Here is an 18,858-nt window from a genome sequence, read left to right as displayed (position 1 = left end):
ATTTTTGGGCTGGTTTTTGATTGACACTCTTCGGAACACATTAAAATCCCCTTGAGAAATAGCAATATTCGAAGTATTCTCCTCTTTGCCAAACCACAAATGTGATCAACTTCCTTTGGGTTTTCGAAAAGCAATTCCCAAGTTCAAAGTCGAATAATCAAATATTATCGTTGGCTGTTATTGAACTCTTGTTAAAACATACAATCGTCTATCTGTGTATTCGTTTTATGTACATGCTTAGCCATGTTTTTGGCATTTAACGCATGATTGAGTCATTAAGATACGGGGAGTACTCACACCCCAGTACCCGGTCCCCAGTCCATGGTCCCCTTCTGCGGGTAATACGATCAGCCAACAAACCGAAAGTAATTTCGTGTAAAACGATCTACTGTGTGTGCGAAATGCAAACAGTTGCCACACTCAAGTTGCGTTCGGTATTCGATTTCGATTTCGTTTAATAGCCCCTCAGCAAAAGCAAAAGCAAAAGCAAAAGCGAGCCACACCAAAACCAGAACTGGTATAATAAAACCTCTATGGGTCTTGGGACGGGCTGACCAGGGGGGTCAATTCAGCGTAGAAGGTGTTGGCTGGGCATTTCGTTTCATTTCAGTGATCCACTGATTCGATGATTCATGGTGTGGTTTGGGGTTGGATTCTGGGGTCTTGGGATGTCGGAAACGAGTCCGGAGATCACTTTGATGTGGAAGAGATGTTGAAATGTGCCAACATTTAGGAATATGAATATGATTATGGATATCATAAGAATTCGAGTAACATACAAGGCTAATACCCAACACAAACATCGTCTTGAAATATTAACCATTTCAATGTGCTAATAGCTTGAACATCTGAAGGTAGGGTATCGTCAGGTCCATTCATCAGTGGCAACACTTCCCGCCCCATCTATTGTTCTTCTATAAATGTACAAAAATCATTCGAGTATAAAGATTTCCTTATAGCCGGCTAATTATAGAATAGTTGCCGATCTGGCAAAGTTGAATAACACCGAGGCGCTGACACACACTCAACCGCGGGGCTCATCTCCTGTACAATTGCACATTTGGCTGTATTTTTAGCAATATTTTTCAACAATTGGGCGATCGATTCAAAAAATCAACAAATAACGTCAGTAGAGCGGAGGGGGGGGAGCGGGAATGGGTATATAGAGCCCCCCCCTGCCGCGACACGTGCTCCGATGAACGCATTTTCATTCCCCATTTGCACATACCATAACCATTACCATTACCATTCCCACTGCCCCGATTACCCCATGCCACAGAGCAGACACCACCTTTCCCCCACGCTGTGGCAGCGGTGGCGTCAATTTGATTAAATGTCTTTCAATTGAAAATTGTGGCTGATTGGCTGCTGCTGCTGCTGCTCTGCTTCAGCGATTGCACACACACCCCATAGTTTTCCCTTTGCTTTTCATTTTCCCTTACATTTACACATGTTCTGTTCTCATTTCCCTTGGCATTCCATTTAATGTTAATAATACGAGTATTAATCAAAATCATTTCACCTGCTTTCAAATTCATTTGGCTTTAAATTCAGCTTCCTATCTGTTTTTTCTTCTACTCCCTCTTATCCCATGCAGCCATCATATCCTATACCAATCCCAAGATACAAATGCCCCTAATGGCATCTGCAATATACGCGCCCACCACAACATCTACAGCTCCATCTGCAGCAGCACCCGCTTCCGCTTCAGCTTCATTATCATCACCACCACCACCACCACCTCCCTGCTCCTCATCGGCATCATCCGCATCCGCATCCGCATCCTCCGACCCGGTTGGGGGTGGTACGTTCCGTGGATTCGTTACGAAATTGCGTAATTTCAAATTTGATGATACGAAAAATATTAGAAAACGTTTCCATTTCGATTATATATCAAAGGACAGATTTTTGGGTATGTTTCAAAATTTATGCTTATATTTTTTCAGTCTTGGAATAGAGTCTATGATATAGTCGTAAAAAATAAATAAAGAAACACAAAATTTTACAGGTTGGTTCTTTAATGACTACGAAGTCGGTTCTTGGCCTTACATAATCTGGATACGGATTTGAAATCATCAAAGGAACATCTCTATGATGATTGTGTTTTATATGTATAATCCAGATGATCCCAACTTTCGAATTAGCATTTTCATTAACCATTTTTGTTAAATTTTACGGGTTCGGCATTCCCACATTAAGGTCGGGCCCCGTGGGCGTTTTGATCCAATGTTTGGTGGCGCCTCACGCATGACACCCACATGCAGACGCACACACAGACACAGCGCACCACCAGTATATGTGAAATTCATTCACAAAATGTGGCGTCTGGAACTTAATTTGAATGTTTTATTGTCGCTTGATGCTACTTAAACTTCGACTTATGAATATTAAATCACCATGTCTCTGGCTGCGAATCGGGGAGGGATGGAGTGCTTAGGCTCCCGCTGTTAATGAAGCAACGCATCAGACACACACAGGTGGGGCACGACAAGATCAGATGGGGACCAGAGGTTCGTCATGTGTTCATCAGAAATGAAATTTCCAGCACCTCCCACTCTGTGGAGAGCAAAACTAAACAAACAATAAATAAAAGTAAAAACTGGGGAACTGGGAAATCTGGGAACACGGGGGAAAATCGTGAAAAGCTTTCAGCGGGCAGAGCAATCAGGGCGTTGCTATCACTGAGTTATAGTTCTTGACAACTGATTTATCAGAACTCCGTCAAAGGCGAACGAGCACGCGATCTCTGGGCTCTCTAATCAGCTCACAGCTGCAGGTGGCGGTCTTATTTTCGGGGCATGCCACATAAATACCATTTCCCTGTGGCCGAAGATCAAAGCCAGATGGGGAAGGTTCTGGGGGGCAGATGTGGCTGCGGTGCCCCCTTAGATAAACCGCAGATGCATTGCAACAGGTGGGGCAGCGTGCGAGAGGAAAGCGTGTTAGAAAGTTACGGCGCGCGGGCAGGCAGCCTTTCCACGAAACGTTTCGAACCTCTTTGTGAAATTTAATTAAAAGCAGCCATCCATCGAAAGAGTCACTGACATTCTGAGGGGCATTTCTTTCCCATTTGCTTGGGCCTGGGCCTGGGCCTCCGCCTTTCCTATAAATGTGCCATGCGCACACATCATAAAAAGCTGTGAGGCCTCTCTCTTTGAAGGCCAGCGAGAAATGGTAATCGGGTAATTGAAAATTCTCAGCACGTGCTACTATTTTTGCTCCCAATCGTCGGCCCACAGTGGCAAGCATAAGTATATGTATATGCTGGCATTCGAGATAAGTTCTCTTCGAGATATTGTTTACTTCCGCATAACAATACCCCGTACTCGTATTCTTTATCATCTTGAAGTGATTGCAAGTTTTCCTGCGCTTATCATTGCCATGGAATGTATGTATTCCACAGCTTATCAGGTGATCTCACACTTATTTCGAGCACTGTGTTACGCATACTTTTTTTGAAATTACATCACCTGCAGTAATTCAATAAATTTTATCTCAGTCTCAACATCTTTTCGTAGAAGTATCTACAAAATAAATATAGTAAAAATTAAATACAAGTATCCGCAGACTATTTTTAAGCACTGTGATCATTTGTATGCGTCCAGGCCCGACCAAGTCGGTTCTCCTTGGGTTTTATGAAATGAGCCAAAGATTAATTTTCACTCAACTTTGAATTTTCGCCACAAAGAAGAGCAAAGAAGTTGGGGGGACTCTCTTCGCGGATGCACCGCGGGACAGAAGACGTTGTCGACACCCCGCTAAATGGTCTGTTAACAATTTTTAATTTCCACGCTCTCTCCCCCTCCAAGTGCTGCTTAGATTATGCCATAAATCAGTTTGATGTTGCCATTAAGTGTTTACAGGCCGCCCATTCGCATGATGCATCGGCATGCCGGGCATTTCGAACAGAAATCGAAACAAAGAAATCTATAAACAAATTTTGAATGCACTGAAAACATTCAATTAATTGGACAAAACATAAACTTTATGGCCCCTGATCGTAAAACGATGGGCATAAATTTGTGGGCGCGTTAAGAATTCTGACAGCCAATAAAGTTATACCTCTCTCTCCCTTGATAGATCACTAAAGTTATACCTCTCTCTCCCTTGATAGATCACTAAAGTTATAGCTCTCTCCAATGTTTCTCTCTCTCTCTCCTTTCAGGCGGTCAGCTCAAGACTAAGAATGGCCAGAAGTACGTTTTCAATGGACCGCCGACGGGCGTGTATGTCTCCAGGGCCTGCCTGATCATCTCGGCCTTCATTATGATTGTGGCGCTGCTCTTCTCCATAGCCATCACCTACTTCGTGGCCCGGCAAGGCGTCTCGCCACCAACGGAAGCCAGTCCCGGGTGAGTAAAAGGGCCCAAATCGAAATAATTTTCCACCTTTCACGGGTGCGGTATTCGGTAATTTGGTCTGTCTGGTATTTGCTTGGTTTTGCATTCTGCTAAACGTTTTGGCAAGCGTGCTAATTGGCAGTCGAACGCGACATGACCTCATTTTCGAAAGTGAAAGCAATTTATGCGTTTCCTTTTGCCGCCTCCGGACTCTTCTTTTGAGCCTGACGCATTTCGAGGTGCGGAAGGGTCAAAATTGGAGCTGGAGGATGGATTTGTGGGTGTGACCGGCGGAGCAGCACTTTGCATAAATGAACCCGAATTGATTTGTTTGCTTTGCAACTCTTTTTTGCCTTACAGTTGCATCACCGCTCACCATCCCGAGGTGAATGCCACGCCCATCGAGACTGCTGGATGGCTAAGCCTCAATGCCCCGCCCAAACCGCCTCCGGTCGTGGAGACGGAGACGAAGATGGCGCCGGCTCCACCCGTGGGTGACATAATACCCGTGCCCAAGCCGCCCACGGAAGTCCTCGATAACAGCACTAAGCCCACAGATCGGCCCCTCAAGCTCTACGAGGGCTGGCGTCCGCTGCACTACAGGTGAGTGAAGGGTGAAACCTATCTAAGTATCTAAGTGGCACTCGTCACAGGGGGTGTGGTGTGGTGTGGCTGTGGCTGTGGGCCAAGCAATTTAGCACTTAAGAGCCACAATTGCATTTAATGGAAATCGCCGCAGGCCCGACACGAGACTGCCTCCTGTTTAAATGGCTTTGCATGTTCCCCTTTTGATTCGAGGCTGACACACAAATCGCTTCACTCGCACGACTGTTCTGTCATTTCCGGCTCCACACTGAGATCTGATCGGACAGTTGACTGCAATCTGGATCATGTTGTGTATCAATGCTATCTTGACGGGCTAAGACGAAGCCTGTCAGCGATATTAATATGACAGAAAGTTTTCTTGGGGCAGATACAAACGTTATCTTTACAAGGGCAATAATTTTCATCAGGAAAGCTATTATTCTATAGGTAATCAAATATTTTGCTTGGTATAGAGAATAAAATACAGAAGCTATGCCGTTTTTATGCCAAGACTGAGCTGGGGAGCTGGGAAATCCTTCTATTTATCCCAAAACTTGGATTTGTCTACGCCCATAAAAGTCTTAATGTAGTGCCCACGTCCTTTTATCCTTGACAGCGCCTAAAACCAGTAAAACCTTCAGCCCTTCCCCATTGACGTCAGTCTTGGGGTCATGTACAGCCACATACGTATTCGTATACGTATATTTTTATTTCTATTGCGCCAAAGTGGGTCAAGGATTGAGCCGCAATGTAGCAGCAGCCGTGTACCAAAAGTGGAGACCAAAGAACTTTAGCTACTGCTGCTGCTTATATTCCAGCCGCTTTTCACATGTAACTAATGAACTAACAACTTGTTCAAGACACCACGGGAGATGGCGGCCAACAGCGCCAGAGAGCTGTCGGGTTTGGGGGGGGCTCGTTAGGCCTGGGCCCGCTCTTCAGTCACACTCTGGGAAAAAGATGCGGAACCAAAGCGAAGCAGAGCGGCATAGATCTGAGGAAACAATAAACGCACGCCGACTGTCGGCATGACATAATGTGCCAGATACTTGGACCAGCAGCCGGATAGATATAGATGGTCGCCAGATAGGAAGATGCTCTGCCAGATGGGAAAAGATGCTCTCCAGTAGATCCAGTAGCCAGTAGCATGCATTAATATAATTGACACAGAAAGCCAGCCCAAGCTGGGCATTAATTTGTGCCCCTCACGCAGGCCTCCCTCCAACTCCGATCAGAGATGGGAGATGCATCGGTCGATGGCTGATGGATGGTGGCGGCAAGTGCCGCAAAGTTCTCTTTGCACCAATCGATGGCAACTGATTTTCCAGCTGCTGATCAAAGCAACACTGTCCACCGGTAGCCCCCCAAACCCTGCCCCTCCCCTCCTTGTATCTGCCGTATCCATGGCAAATTGCTGGCTCGAAGCTTGCTTCCTGGTTGCCCCGGACGCACGCATTGTAAACCAATCGCCTCAATTAAATGCAACAAGGCGCAAAGCCAGCACCCATGGGGCTTCCAGATTGGCAACCGCTGGAGTGGCGGTGGAGTGCGAAGAGTGGGTCGCCAACAGAACAGGCCGGCGGCCGCATCTGCCAGATAGTCTGTGGCATTTGTGGCATGTGTGCGCGAGAGCCGAGGGAATTGATCTTCAATACATTTTTATTGCTCTCATATTAGCAGAGAGCTTAATCACCAGAGAGAGTTATAATTGAAATGAAATTCTGTCGAAGAGTTGGGTGCCTGCCCCTAAAAGAAGTGAAAGGAGACTTGGACCTCATTTTGAAGAGTTAATTTGCGAATGATATTTCATATTTACCCATAATTAAATTCCTGTTTTCCTGTATCGGGATTTACATAAAAACTGCCTTCGGTAGAGCATCCAATCTTCGTGGTGGCTGCAGCCGCTTGTCCCCAGTTCTTGTTTGCTCTGATTGCTGATGCGGCTTATGATGTGGCATGGCATGCACAGCGACTAATGGCTGCCTCTGCCTGCCCCATCGCCATCCCCAATCCGTCGAACGAAGCCAGATCACAGTGTGAATTGCATTGCCCTCAAATGGATGCCAAACACATGTGCAGGCGCTGCTCTCTGACTGCCACCGGACGAGCGAGGCGAGTGATTGATTGATTGGCACTTTTGATGGCTGCAACTTGGCATTTTTGGCAGCCATTTGCATTTCACCTGCACTGCATTTCCCCGGGCTATTTTCATGATACATTCCCATCTCACTTCCGCCTCTTGTAGCCTCCTGATTGAGCCAAACATTGTGACATCGTCCAACAACGGCAGCCTGACCATCGAGATCGAACGGGACGTGGCCAAGGTGAGCGCCTGGCAGCCCATCGTGCTGGACGTGCATAACGTGAGCATCGCCAATGTGCGTGTGATCCGAGCGCCACTTCCGGGCAAGACCAGCAATGGCAGCGACGAGCTGGAGCTGGACTTTGACAGCGACTATGGCGAGGACAATGCCACATTTGTGGTCCGCTTGGACAAGTCCTTGGCCGCGGAGACAAAGTTGCGGCTGCTGCTGAGTCTGGACTTTGTCAGTCAGGTGACGGAGACCCTGCAGGGTGTCTACAAGACCAGCTACACCAATCCGGATACCAAAAAGCCAGAGTAAGTGATTGCAGCACTTCCAATAGGATAATCGCTTAATGGATAACCCTCCTCTCTTGCAGATGGATGATCAGCACACAATTCTCGCCGATCGATGCGCGACGCGCCTTCCCCTGCTTCGACCGTCCCGACATGAAGGCCAACTTCTCCATCAGCATCATTCGCAACAGCCAGTACAAAATGGCCCTCTCCAACATGCCCAAGTCGCACAGCAGTGCCTACCGTCCGGGCTTCATAAGAGATGACTTCTTGACCACACCGAAGATGCCCACGTATCTGGTGGCCTTCATTGTCTCCAACATGGTTGACTCGCGCTACGCGGCTCTCGACAGCAGTGTGGTGCCGCGCGTGGAGATCTGGACACGGCCGACGTTTGTGGACATGACCCACTATGCGTACAAGATGGTGCGCAAGTTCCTGCCGTACTACGAGGAGTACTTCGGGATCAAGAACAAGCTGCCGAAGATCGACCTGGTGTCGGTGCCGGACTTTGGCTTCGCGGCGATGGAGAACTGGGGCCTGATCACGTTCCGGGACTCGGCGCTGCTGGTCCCAGAGGATCTGGAGCTGGCCTCCTCGTCGGAGCATATGCAGTACGTGGCTCAGATCATTGCCCACGAGCTGGCCCACCAGTGGTTCGGCAATCTGGTGACGCCCAAGTGGTGGGACGATCTCTGGCTGAAGGAGGGATTCGCCTGCTACATGAGTTACAAGGCCCTGAACCATGCCCATCCCGAGTTCCAGATCATGGACACCTTCACCATGATGGAGTTCAAGGAGTCGATGCAGCACGACGCGGACAACACCTCCCATGCCATCTCCTTTGACGTGAAGTCCACCAACGATGTGCGCCGCATCTTCGATCCGATCAGCTACTCCAAGGGCACCATTCTCCTGCGCATGCTGAACTCCATTGTGGGGGATGAGGCCTTCCGCACGGCTACCCAGGATCTGCTGAAGACCTTCGCCTACGAGAACATGGACCGCAACGATCTCTGGGCAATCCTCACCCGCCATGGCCACGAGAAGGGCACTCTTCCGAAGGAGCTGAACGTCAAGCAGATAATGGACTCCTGGATAACGCAGCCGGGCTATCCGGTGGTCAATGTGGAGCGCCGTGGGGCCGACTTGGTCCTCCGCCAGGAGCGATATCTTCTGCCCGCCCGCAATCCTGCGGACCACAGCCGCTGGTTCATCCCCATCACCTTCGAGACGGACGAGCTGCACAAGGGCGACAACATCCCCACGCACTGGATGACCAACCAGGAGGACCAGCAGGAACTCATCGTTAGCCACGTCTTCAACAGTGCCAGCAACAACGACAGTGTGGTCTACTTGAATCTGAACCGTCAGGGCTACTACCGCGTCAACTACGACATGATCTCGTGGCTGGCTCTCAAGAAGAACTTCAGCACCCTGCCACGGATAACGAGAGCCCAGCTCCTCGACGATGCACTTCATTTGTCGCAGGCAGAGTATCTGCCCTACGACATACCGTAAGTTGGACCGCTAAATCAATTGCTTCTCTACGCTAACTGAGGTTTCATTTATTACAGTCTGACCTTCCTCATGGAGCTGTACACGTCCGTGGATGATGAGCTGCTCTGGAGTGCTGCCAAGCCGGGACTCAACTATTTGATCTACAACCTGAAGCGGGAACCAGCCTATGAGACTTTCAGGGTGAGATTTTGTTAGACATTTGAACCCTTTAAATGATTTTGTACTCATGCTGGATGCACCTTTCTTGTTAGGCCTTTATGAAGTTCATCGTTCGTCCGGCCTTCGATCAGTATGGCCTGAACGAGCCCGACAACGAGTCCCATCTGCAGTTGAAGCATCGCGCTTTGGTGGCCAACTTTGCCTGTAAATTCAACTACGATCGATGCACCCAGGTGGCCCAATCCAAGTTCCGCGAATGGATGCGAAATACCAAAAAGAATCCGTAAGTTTTTGAGCTTGTGCTGAAGTCCAAGTGTTAGCTAATCACCTTTATGGGTTTTTTAGAATTAAACCGAATCTGAAATCGGTGATCTACTGCACGGCTCTGGCGGAGGGTTCCTATCCAGAATGGTACTTCGCCTACAAGCAATACAAGACAACCACAAGCGCCTCTGAAAAGGAGGAGATACTCACCTCGTTGGGCTGCACCACGAAGCCCTGGCTGCTGTCCAAGTGAGTAGCAGATAATCAGCACTAAATGGAATTAGATTAAAGACCATTATCGATTCTTCTCACAGATACCTCAACATGACCATCAATCCCACATCGGGCATAATGAAGCAGGATGGTGCACTGGCCTTCCGCGCCGTGGCCTCCAATGCCATTGGCTACGAGATTGCCTTTGATTTTCTGCAGAGCAACATTAAGGAGATTGCCGAATAGTGAGTATTACTTGAAGGATCCTAATATACTGGTATCATTTACTATATCTCACACCTATTACTCACAGCTACGGCGATGGTTTCTCCACCCTCTCCGAGATGATCAAATCCTTGACCATCTACATGAACAAGGAGTACCACAAGCAGCAGCTGCAGGACCTGGCCATCAATTGCCGCAAGCTGGGCCTCAGGGCCGTCGAGACAGCTATCAACCTGGCCATGGAGCAGGTCAACGATAATATCTATTGGCGCACACACTCCTACCACAGCCTCAAGAACTTCCTCGAGGGCATTGTCAGCGAGTTCCAGATTAACATATTCTAAGTTGGCTAAAGCTGAAGCTGAAGAAAGAACAACAAGAAAAGAAAACTCAAATTGAATTCAACCAAAAACGCGATTTAATTATTATGATAACTATTACCATTATTTGTATTCATTCGAAAGCCTCAAATTAATTTAAAGAAAACGAATTATTTGCGAAAAGTGATATAAACGTGTAAGTTAGCCAACATAATTTAGGTAAACGATATACTTTTTGCAATTGTATATTTATTTATTATAAGTCGGGCTTCTTCTGCTTCTTGGTATTGCTCTGTAACGTTCCTATTAATGCAGAAATAGTGAGAGCACTCACCGCACATCGTGTTTGAGTAACAATAGATCTAATGCTGCTTTTGTAAAATCTTATCTTTATACTATGATATGATGAACCATGATTGTCAAGTACTCTACTTTTGTGCACACCTACGTAGATCCTAAGCGAATCAAATTAGCACTAAGTAAACCAAAAATCTATTTTTTAGTCACATCAAAATCAAGAAAGGTAGTGCACGCCTACAGTTTATTAAGATATTGCGGGAAGAAGCGACCATCCATAAGGATGGGTGGGATGGGATGGGGTGGAAAAATGAGTGTCCTTAATGCATGGTTAAAAATGTTGTTAAAGCAATAAGCGTACACACACATGCACACACAAAAATACATACATTTATATAAACACATATATATTTATTAATGTACAAGTACCTATTATGTATTTTGTAAAGCCCAACACTAAAATACTTATATCGCTTGCTGCACAACCATGTAAATAAGTTTTAAAGCTTATACCTAACATTGGAAATAAACTATGTATTTACGTAATTTTATTCAATATAAATGGCTTTTCTTCTTATTTTGTTTAATTTTCCATCTGATTTTTGAATGAAGTGCAGGAAAATCAAGAGCGCGCAAGCGCAGCTCTGGTAATTTACTTTATTTTTGGCACTTGGTTTCGTTTTGGACTTGGTCACACTGGCGCTCCGGCGCGAAACGATTACTGGTTAACTTTTTTTTGTTTGCTAAAACCTTTTTTTTAGGCAAAATCCAATAAAAGTAAGTATTTAAATTAAACCAGTCAAGTAGAAAATACGTTTATTAATCGGATAGACCCATCTAGCTAGTAATATTCCACGGAATATCAAAAACGAGGAATGTGTATAAAATAATTTGAATTCGTCAGTATATGTATGGTATATTTTGAAATGAGTCGGTATATTTCGGTATATTAGGATCGGTCAGAATAGAGCTGTCAAACCATCGATTACGGTATATCGGTATATATTGGTATATTTTGTCAATTTCTTCAATTTATTAAATTTCATTTTCAATATAGAAATTCAATAAAAGCAAGTATTTAAAATAAGCCAGTCAATTAGAAAATTGATTCATTAATCAGATAAAATTATCCGGGCAGAGCTGAGAGATCTATCTAGCTATTAATATTCCACGGAATATCAAAAACGAGTAATATGTAAGATATAAGTTGAACTCGATAGTTTTGAATGAAATGATTTTAAAAATCGATACTATCGATAGTGCGATAGATGGTGTGACACCTCTAGAAACAGTAGAATTTTGTAAACAATAACAATTAATGTGTAAATAGTCCGAATAAAAAAGTAAGTTTTGCTTAGGATTAATTGTTAAAAGGCATAGTTAACATATCTTTATAGTGGGCAGCAAGCGCAAATGGCTCCCCGCCGAAGAGGACACCTTCATTCGGATCTGGTCCGACAATTTGGATCTGTACCGCAGCGGCAAAAAACAAATTGAAATTTGCCGACTTCTGGAGGACGAGTTCCGATTTGAAGGCATTGAAATAAATCCCGTGGGAATCAAAATGAAAATGAACTCGTTCAAGCGCAAGTATTTCCAGTAAGTAAAGTCACTTGATGGGCCATCAGGACTCGCTTTAAAATATTCCTTACTTGCAGCATCGCAAAAGGTGATGAAAAGTTGCAAACGCGCAAATGGCGGCACTTTAAAACTCTGGAAACAATATTCGGAACGCAATTAAAAGAGCTGGAAGAGAGCTTCGACTCCGACGAAACCGTTGCTAAGCAAACGAGAAAAACCAGATCAAGAAAAACAAATATTCCAGATAATAAACCGTTCAACCAGGTCTATGTGGACGAGTGCACTAGTTTGCTGCTTGACGAGGAAGACTGTACGCCACCCAGCAGTTCAACGAGCGAGGTATACCAGGAGCCATCGGCAAAGAAGCAAAAAATAAACGAGGACCGCCAGGAGCCACCGGCAAAACAGCATACATCTAGCAACGCCAAGAATTCCAAGCAGAGTGTCCAGAATTCAAAGCCGAATTCACTATACACCAAAGCAGGCAAGCTCAGACAACCCAAGCGTCCACGCAGGAATTGGACCATTGAAGAGGAAGTTACGTTCATTGAAGTGTGGAAGAACTATGTGGGCGACTTGCTGGGAGAGGGAAAGAAGAAGGCGGATATCTACCGAGCTATGAAAAATGAGCTGCAAACATATGGCGTAGGATTGGACAAGATACCCTCGGACGTTAAGGCGAAAATGGAATCTTTGAAGCGTACATTCAAGTGAGAGCATTCGAAAACCTTTATGCAGCAGTTTTATTAAATTCTTACGCAATTTTAGATCTGAACATGAAATCTATGGAGCCAACTCGGAGTGGATTCACTATGCTAAACTGGTGGATGTGGTGGGCCCTCTGAATGGCATACTTATTGAAACACATCACGATACCAGCAGCAGTTCCGACGATTGGTTCCCCAATAAAATGAAGGCCGAATCTCGTAGTCAGTTTCCAGATCCTTTGGAAGAACAGAAACAGCAAGATGCCAACGACTCCGATGATTCCTTCTGCTGGGTCCTTGAAGAGGCAGCAGAAGCACCTTCTAGCCATCCAGAACCCCCAAGTGATTCGGCTACAAATCAGCTCTTAGAACACACAGATGAAGGGTGTTCTCCGGTTGAGAGCCCTGTAGATTTTAGTGAATTTAATAACGCTAATAATAATGATTCAGAAACTTGTAAAGACTACATGCAGGACCTAGAAGAAGCAGAGGAGACAGACGAGAGTACCGAACAGCCAGACGACAATCCCTCGAGCCATAAGCAAAAATCTGTAGAGCAATTCACACAATTTGTTGCAAAAGAGTTACTAGTACTGGATGACGATCTGTTTTTAGAGGCCAAGAGATGTATTTACGATGTTCTTCATAATATGGAACGTAAGCAATTAAAGCTAAATAAGCATTAAATTGCTTTAAATAAAAGCCTGTTTCATTTCATTAAAACTATAACAAATATGTTTTGTTAGTTATTAAAAAGTATATGGATGGTCTGCTCTCCCGGTGCACACCCGGTGCACGGCAATGGGAGGCCACATTATTCTCCACGGGATATACAATACTCTCGTGCACTAAAATGAATATTCTCGCCATTATACTGTGGAGACGCTCTTAAATGTTGGAAAACTACAGGAAAGATTTAATCAAGTAGATTCGTGCATGGCAACTACACGTTAACTACACTACTTCTACAAAGCAAATACATATTGATGTAACTATCAGCAGAGACAACTGCATTATCGACATTAAAATTTTGACATTCACTTTGTGTTTGTTGTCAAAATTGCTGCTACAAAAATGAGTTTTTATAAGAAGTATAAAAGTGAACCACATTTGGTGTCTTAAGGTTCTACCGAGATTTGAACTCGGATCGCTGGATTCAAAGTCCAGAGTGCTAACCATTACACCATAGAACCGTGCTGTCAGGCTGCCGCTAAACCAAATAAAAGTGGGCGCGGAAGGCATGGGCATATAATACGAAAAATTTCACCAACTAACTTTCAGATACTGCCACGATGTGAAATTTGTTTCCAAAAAATGTTTTAAAATTAAAAACAAAAGAAATTATATAACATTCATAAAAAGATAACACATTTTATAAATGCAGGTTCTACCGAGATTTGAACTCGGATCGCTGGATTCAAAGTCCAGAGTGCTAACCATTACACCATAGAACCTTGTTGTCGGACAGCTGCTAAAACGCAATTTTCAGCCAAATGCGGTTTGTTCTGCATTTCACCCCAGTGTTTCGGTTAATTTCTAATTTTAAATGCCGATAAAAAAATATCCACAACACGATTGCTGTTTATATCTGTTGTCAAGCAGGCCGGGTGAGAAGCAAATTTTGTTGAATCGATAATGTCAGTTCCAAACAAACAGAAAAACAGACAGTTTATATTTATTTCTCTGTGCGAATAGAAATATAAAGAATTCAAAATGGAAAAGCGGAAGACTTTGTTGGAGAAATATAATATGCCCTTGAGCCATCTGGATTTTAGGTATGCGGATGTTTTAAAAACAACTTCAAACGAAACATCATACCTTTCCACCATCTAGTTATGTGGAAACGTGTAAAAATGCACGGGAAATGGAGAAAATTGTGCAAATCCTACGATCTGGGGAGGAGGGCTATTTCCCGGACCTGCAGCGTTGTTCCGAGGAAAAACTGAAGGAGCTGAAGCCCAACAGTAAATTGTTCCGCTACGAGGAGCCGATACAAAACAGCGATATCCTTGATAAACAGGAACTTAAACCCATTCTGGTAAATATCGGAATCTAGCTGTCGTTAGGGGATTAAACATTTAGAGTTCCATTATCTATTTTTAAGGATTGGACACATGACATCAAGTCGAAGGACAATGCCTTAAACGAACTAAAGAATGACGTGGAATGCTTGGGTTTGGATTTGGCACCTATGCGGAAACCGGCCAAAATAGACGCGGATTTGTCCAGCACTAAGCAATCAAAGCCAGTAAAAGCTCCTCCAGAGCCCCCAAAGACTACGGAAAAGCGAATCCGTTCAACAGACTACAACAAATGGGACAAGTACGATCCCGACGAGGAAATACTGCGCATGGAACTGGCGGAGGAGCGCACTAAAGAGCAGGAAGAGCAAAAAAATCGACCAGACCCCACTCCGATCTCTGAAGAAGTGTTGAAAAGTGAAAGGAATGAACTACAGGAGCGCCTCCAGGAACAGCTTAAGAAACTAAGCCAGGTGGAACGAGAGCAATTCGCTGAAAAGTGGGTACCATCCATCTCATTCTCAGGATTTCTGTTGATTTGCGACTCATTTCAGACGTCGTTTACGTGGCAACGAATACTTCAAGTCGAAGGAGTATGAAAGTGCCATAGAAGAATACAATTGTGCCATTATCTACGATCCCGAGAATGCAGCTCGGGCCTACAACAATCGCGCGGTGTCACGTAAGTTTCAACGAGGGTCAAGATTAAGTTAGTGGCTTTTGAAAGATTAACGGCACTTGTTTTTACTTTCATAGATATGAAAGTGAAGAACTATCTAGCCGCTATATCGGACTGCAAGGCATGTCTGGAAATGGAGCCAGACAATCTGAAGGCTCGTCTTCGCCTGGCCGATGCCAGCTATGCCCAAGGATGTCGCCGCGAGGTAATTAAAGTGTCTCTTATTGATGATGGCAATAATGGCAATTCTGTTCCTTTAGTCCCTCCATCTTTACCAGCGCGTTCTAGACCTGCAGCCGGATAATGCTGCTGCCTTAAAAGCCCTGGAACTGCTAAATAATCAGCTCGGAGAACTTGCTCCGAGTCATGCCACCCGTTTGATGATTGAGGAGTTAAAGCCAGATGCACCGGCCAAACCTAAGGATAATTCCAAAAAAATTACTGATCCAGTGGCGAAGACAGTTCCAGTGGCGAAGCCACCTCCTCTCAAGGAATATGATCTGGCCGAGCTGGTGAAACCGAATCGTGTGGTCAAAAGCAAACTGATTACTGCAGCCGAAGCGTTGGGCAATAAATTCAACGCTCCCACTGCATCCGCACCCAAGACACAGACACAGCCACTCATAAGCGAAGCACCCTCCACGTTGACAGCAATGCTACGTATGCCCCAGACCAACACCAAAAGGAACAACAAGCTGCTGATAGAGGAGATATAATTGACACATTTATTTAGATACAACATTATGAAATATTGAACTTTGGAACGTTGATAGTATAAGGCCAAGGCATGTGTGGAAATGGCCATTTATTTCTTCAAAAGTTCCTGAATGTAGCGACCCAAAACAAGGAAGGGGCGGTGCTCATACTCCTCCTTCTTCTCGGAGTCAACCTGTGGATTCATTGATTTATTGGTTTATTGGTTTTGCCGCAAATACTTAATAGCTCGCAAAATAAGTGTTCTTCACACTTTCAGCAAAAAGACTAAGAGCAGTTCTTTCCGTTCTCTTTGCCTCTGCTTATTCTCGGACCGTTTGCTCGTGAACGACGATTCAAAAAGTCGTTTGCGTATGTCAAGCTTCGCGGGCTTTCAGTGTCACTTGTCAGGGGAATGATACGAACTGCTCAACAGAAAACCGAAACGAAAAGAAATTAAGTCTGCTGCTCAGAGAGAGAGAACGAGGGTGCATGCTTTTTTACAGTTTTTCTCTTAAGGAAAAAACCGCTCATCAGTTATTTGCGCTAAACTTTTTCGACATTTGGCTAGGGATATTTTGGAAGCTCACCTGATCGCCGTCCAGACGATTGAGTAGGGTCACACAGATGTCGCCAGCCTTCACGCCAATCTTCTGGGTGACCGAAGCGAACATGCTGGCCTCCATTTCGATGTTGCGAATGCCCAGGTCATGGCACTTCTTCAAGAATTTCATCTTGTCCTCAGCACTGTATTCACATATGGCGCCATCAGTACGTCCCTGACCTAAGTCAATCCAATAAGCATTGTGATGGCTACGGCTTTTTCTATGAACCACTTGACCCACTTGACCCTTGCACACTTACCCTCGTAGAAGCAGTCTGTGCCCATGGTGTTGGCACTTATAATTTGGAAACCATCATCGTCCCGGGCACCATATGCCAGAATGTCCTTGATCACACTCTCAGGGAACTGGGCGGGTCGCACCACACGCTCTCCGAGAATTGCCTAATTAGCAAATGGGATGGTAATAATTAATTAACTAACTGAAGTGTTCAACCGAAGCGGATCCACTTACAATCTCGTGTTCGTTGCGGAGCAAGCCGTTGAAGGCATTCTTCGTTACGACAACCGTGCCGGGGGGTACACCGATCCCGCCGCAGGTGCCGATACGCAGGAAGACCGGATCCTTGCACTTGGCGTAGTGGACCAGCTTCAGCAGCTCGTGGAGCACAACGCTGAAGGTGGAGGAGCCGACACCGTGGCTGACACAGATCACAGGTCCCACCTTGTACATTGCGTAGCGATGTCCCTTCTTGCACAGATCCACAGGATCGCTAGTGTCCTCCACACCGAACAATTTTCGCAGATATTTCGCTAATTGCAGCATACGTATAGAGGTACCACCCGTTAAGATAAACTGTGGAGATGGTATCCTGATTGACTCACATTCGATTGATTGACCTAAGCCTTACCCTGACATCGCCAAACTGACTCTGAATGTCCCTGGTGTCCTTGGTGTCGGCCACATTAATTGCCAGATGGTACAAAAAATCGGTTGACATGCCATCTAGGTGGTGATTCTTCAATTGTATGCTGTTGATAAGATGGTACTTGTTCAGATATCTGTGTATAGCCGGTCAGTTTTATGGTGTCTTACATTTGCGACATTGTCCGTAAGCGTTGCACGTGCCTAGAACTAGCATAGGAAAGAAATATACAGTCACGGAAAAAAGTGAACATACCACCCATTTTTCAATATTTCGGGTTTTTGCAATGAAAATTTAAGTTTTTGGTATGCCATTATTTATGACAGTTACAGCTATCATTATTATCATTATTTGAAAAAATATTTACAAAAAGTTTTTAGGAAAAAAAATAATCTGTTCACGGAAAAAAGTCAACATACAGCGTGGGTAGTCCCTCTATGAATTAACACTGCCAAGGAAAGCGGCTACGTTCACACACTCTCATTGATCAGGCCTTCTTGTTGCCAGCGTGTTGCCAAATTGATAATCTTATCTATATTTTTCCACTAAAAGCTCATTTAATAATATCAACACACACAAATATGTATATGCAATATATACATACATATATTATTTTATTTAGAACTAGGAGGGGCTCGTCACCTACTATGCGACACTTGAACGCGACTGACTGCTGGACGAGGTTGTGATCGCGTCGACGGCTGGCAGAGTACTGAACTGAAATCGTTGAAGTCGTCGCCATGCGATGTCATGTTTGGAACAAAGATGTACAGACAATGCTCAACGAGGAGTTGGTTACGCAGTTTAACAGCGACCAAGCGAAAGATAACATTGAGAAGGCGCAAGAGAGTCCCAGAGAACGATGATATATTATCATCTGGGACAGATGAAGATGAGCAGGAGGGCCGAATGTAAAGGACAGTGTATCAAGCAGTTAACACTATCCCATCTAAATTAACATTCGAAGTTAAGATACCATCGATAAGAACTAACCGATATAGCCGGACTTAACCGATGTTTAAAAGACCTAACCGATAAGGGGTTATCGATATGGGAGTGGGTTTTTGGAAGCAGAAGCGAAAAGTTGATTAAAAGTCGGGAGAAAACAGTCAATAATGGTACCCTTGAAATTATTAATACACCATACTTTAATATAAATCTGACAT

The 18,858-nt window shown here is 44.9% G+C and overlaps 4 protein-coding genes and 2 non-coding genes across 10 annotated transcripts in view; 3 read left to right on the top strand and 3 right to left on the bottom strand.

Moving 5' to 3' along the window:
- The window catches only part of LOC6598653 (aminopeptidase N), a 31,385-nt gene extending 20,372 nt beyond the window's left edge, over nucleotides 1-11,013 (top strand). For 2 of the 3 annotated variants that reach the window (XM_026995040.1, XM_026995039.1), the window contains 9 exons: nucleotides 4,166-4,352; nucleotides 4,701-4,943; nucleotides 7,171-7,545; nucleotides 7,608-9,041; nucleotides 9,102-9,225; nucleotides 9,297-9,487; nucleotides 9,550-9,717; nucleotides 9,783-9,926; nucleotides 9,995-11,013. In XM_026995040.1, the coding sequence (XP_026850841.1) occupies nucleotides 4,166-4,352; nucleotides 4,701-4,943; nucleotides 7,171-7,545; nucleotides 7,608-9,041; nucleotides 9,102-9,225; nucleotides 9,297-9,487; nucleotides 9,550-9,717; nucleotides 9,783-9,926; nucleotides 9,995-10,250 (3,122 nt within the window). In that variant the 3' untranslated portion in view covers nucleotides 10,251-11,013. The remainder of the gene's footprint in view (nucleotides 1-4,165; nucleotides 4,353-4,700; nucleotides 4,944-7,170; nucleotides 7,546-7,607; nucleotides 9,042-9,101; nucleotides 9,226-9,296; nucleotides 9,488-9,549; nucleotides 9,718-9,782; nucleotides 9,927-9,994) is intronic. The other variant, XM_026995048.1, reaches the window with a different exon arrangement.
- Nucleotides 11,014-11,814: 801 nt separating this feature from the next.
- On the top strand, nucleotides 11,815-13,529 carry LOC6598652. The gene is made up of 4 exons (XM_002023734.2): nucleotides 11,815-11,866; nucleotides 11,921-12,122; nucleotides 12,182-12,814; nucleotides 12,873-13,529. Coding segments are annotated over exons 1-4 (1,461 nt in total). The 5' UTR covers nucleotides 11,815-11,865; the 3' UTR covers nucleotides 13,498-13,529.
- Nucleotides 13,530-13,932: 403 nt separating this feature from the next.
- Trnaq-uug lies at nucleotides 13,933-14,004 on the bottom strand. The gene has a single exon. It is a non-coding gene; the product is annotated as a tRNA-Gln (tRNA).
- Nucleotides 14,005-14,193: 189 nt separating this feature from the next.
- Trnaq-uug lies at nucleotides 14,194-14,265 on the bottom strand. The gene has a single exon. It is a non-coding gene; the product is annotated as a tRNA-Gln (tRNA).
- A 266-nt stretch (nucleotides 14,266-14,531) lies between these two features.
- LOC6598682 (sperm-associated antigen 1) lies at nucleotides 14,532-16,245 on the top strand. Its single transcript, XM_002023733.2, has 6 exons — nucleotides 14,532-14,586; nucleotides 14,645-14,849; nucleotides 14,916-15,331; nucleotides 15,387-15,514; nucleotides 15,589-15,716; nucleotides 15,772-16,245. Exons 1-6 carry the CDS (start codon nucleotides 14,561-14,563, stop codon nucleotides 16,225-16,227), a joined length of 1,359 nt encoding a protein of 452 aa, XP_002023769.2. The 5' UTR covers nucleotides 14,532-14,560; the 3' UTR covers nucleotides 16,228-16,245.
- Nucleotides 16,246-16,301: 56 nt separating this feature from the next.
- Nucleotides 16,302-18,359, bottom strand: LOC6598681 (uridine phosphorylase 1). 3 transcript variants are annotated; one of them, XM_002023732.2, is made up of 7 exons: nucleotides 18,297-18,359; nucleotides 17,863-17,901; nucleotides 17,678-17,798; nucleotides 17,281-17,622; nucleotides 17,069-17,210; nucleotides 16,795-16,988; nucleotides 16,302-16,400 (listed from the first exon to the last, which is right to left on the bottom strand). In XM_002023732.2, exons 2-7 carry the CDS (start codon nucleotides 17,871-17,873, stop codon nucleotides 16,317-16,319), a joined length of 894 nt encoding a protein of 297 aa, XP_002023768.1. In that variant the 5' UTR covers nucleotides 17,874-17,901; nucleotides 18,297-18,359; the 3' UTR covers nucleotides 16,302-16,316. The 3 variants fall into 3 exon arrangements, with proteins under 3 accessions (XP_002023768.1, XP_026849901.1, XP_026849897.1); XM_026994100.1 differs by having other exon boundaries at nucleotides 18,339-18,359; XM_026994096.1 differs by lacking the exon at nucleotides 18,297-18,359 and adding an exon at nucleotides 18,112-18,194.
- Between the last annotated feature and the right edge of the window lie 499 nt (nucleotides 18,360-18,858).

This window comes from Drosophila persimilis, unplaced genomic scaffold, assembly GCF_003286085.1.
Source record: "Drosophila persimilis strain 14011-0111.01,24,50 unplaced genomic scaffold, DperRS2 tig00000000-arrow-pilon, whole genome shotgun sequence".
Taxonomy (NCBI): domain Eukaryota; kingdom Metazoa; phylum Arthropoda; class Insecta; order Diptera; family Drosophilidae; genus Drosophila; species Drosophila persimilis.
Note: the sequence above shows the minus strand (reverse complement) of the source record. Positions and strands in the feature narration are given on the sequence as shown.

Bases quoted from the DNA above. Each gene is read 5' to 3' on its own strand.
- LOC6598652 (XM_002023734.2), top strand. The intron at 12,123-12,181 runs GTAAGTAAAGTC...CCTTACTTGCAG, and splicing joins TTCAAGCGCAAGTATTTCCA to CATCGCAAAAGGTGATGAAA. The intron at 12,815-12,872 runs GTGAGAGCATTC...ACGCAATTTTAG, and splicing joins TCTTTGAAGCGTACATTCAA to ATCTGAACATGAAATCTATG.
- LOC6598682 (XM_002023733.2), top strand. From the start codon at position 14,561: ATGCCCTTGAGCCATCTGGATTTTAG. The intron at 14,850-14,915 runs GTAAATATCGGA...TCTATTTTTAAG, and splicing joins AGGAACTTAAACCCATTCTG to GATTGGACACATGACATCAA. The intron at 15,717-15,771 runs GTAATTAAAGTG...CTGTTCCTTTAG, and splicing joins CCCAAGGATGTCGCCGCGAG to TCCCTCCATCTTTACCAGCG.
- LOC6598681 (XM_002023732.2), bottom strand. The intron at 17,623-17,677 runs GTAAGGCTTAGG...CCATCTCCACAG, and splicing joins GTCAGTTTGGCGATGTCAGG to TTTATCTTAACGGGTGGTAC. The intron at 17,211-17,280 runs GTAAGTGGATCC...TTTGCTAATTAG, and splicing joins TCCGCAACGAACACGAGATT to GCAATTCTCGGAGAGCGTGT.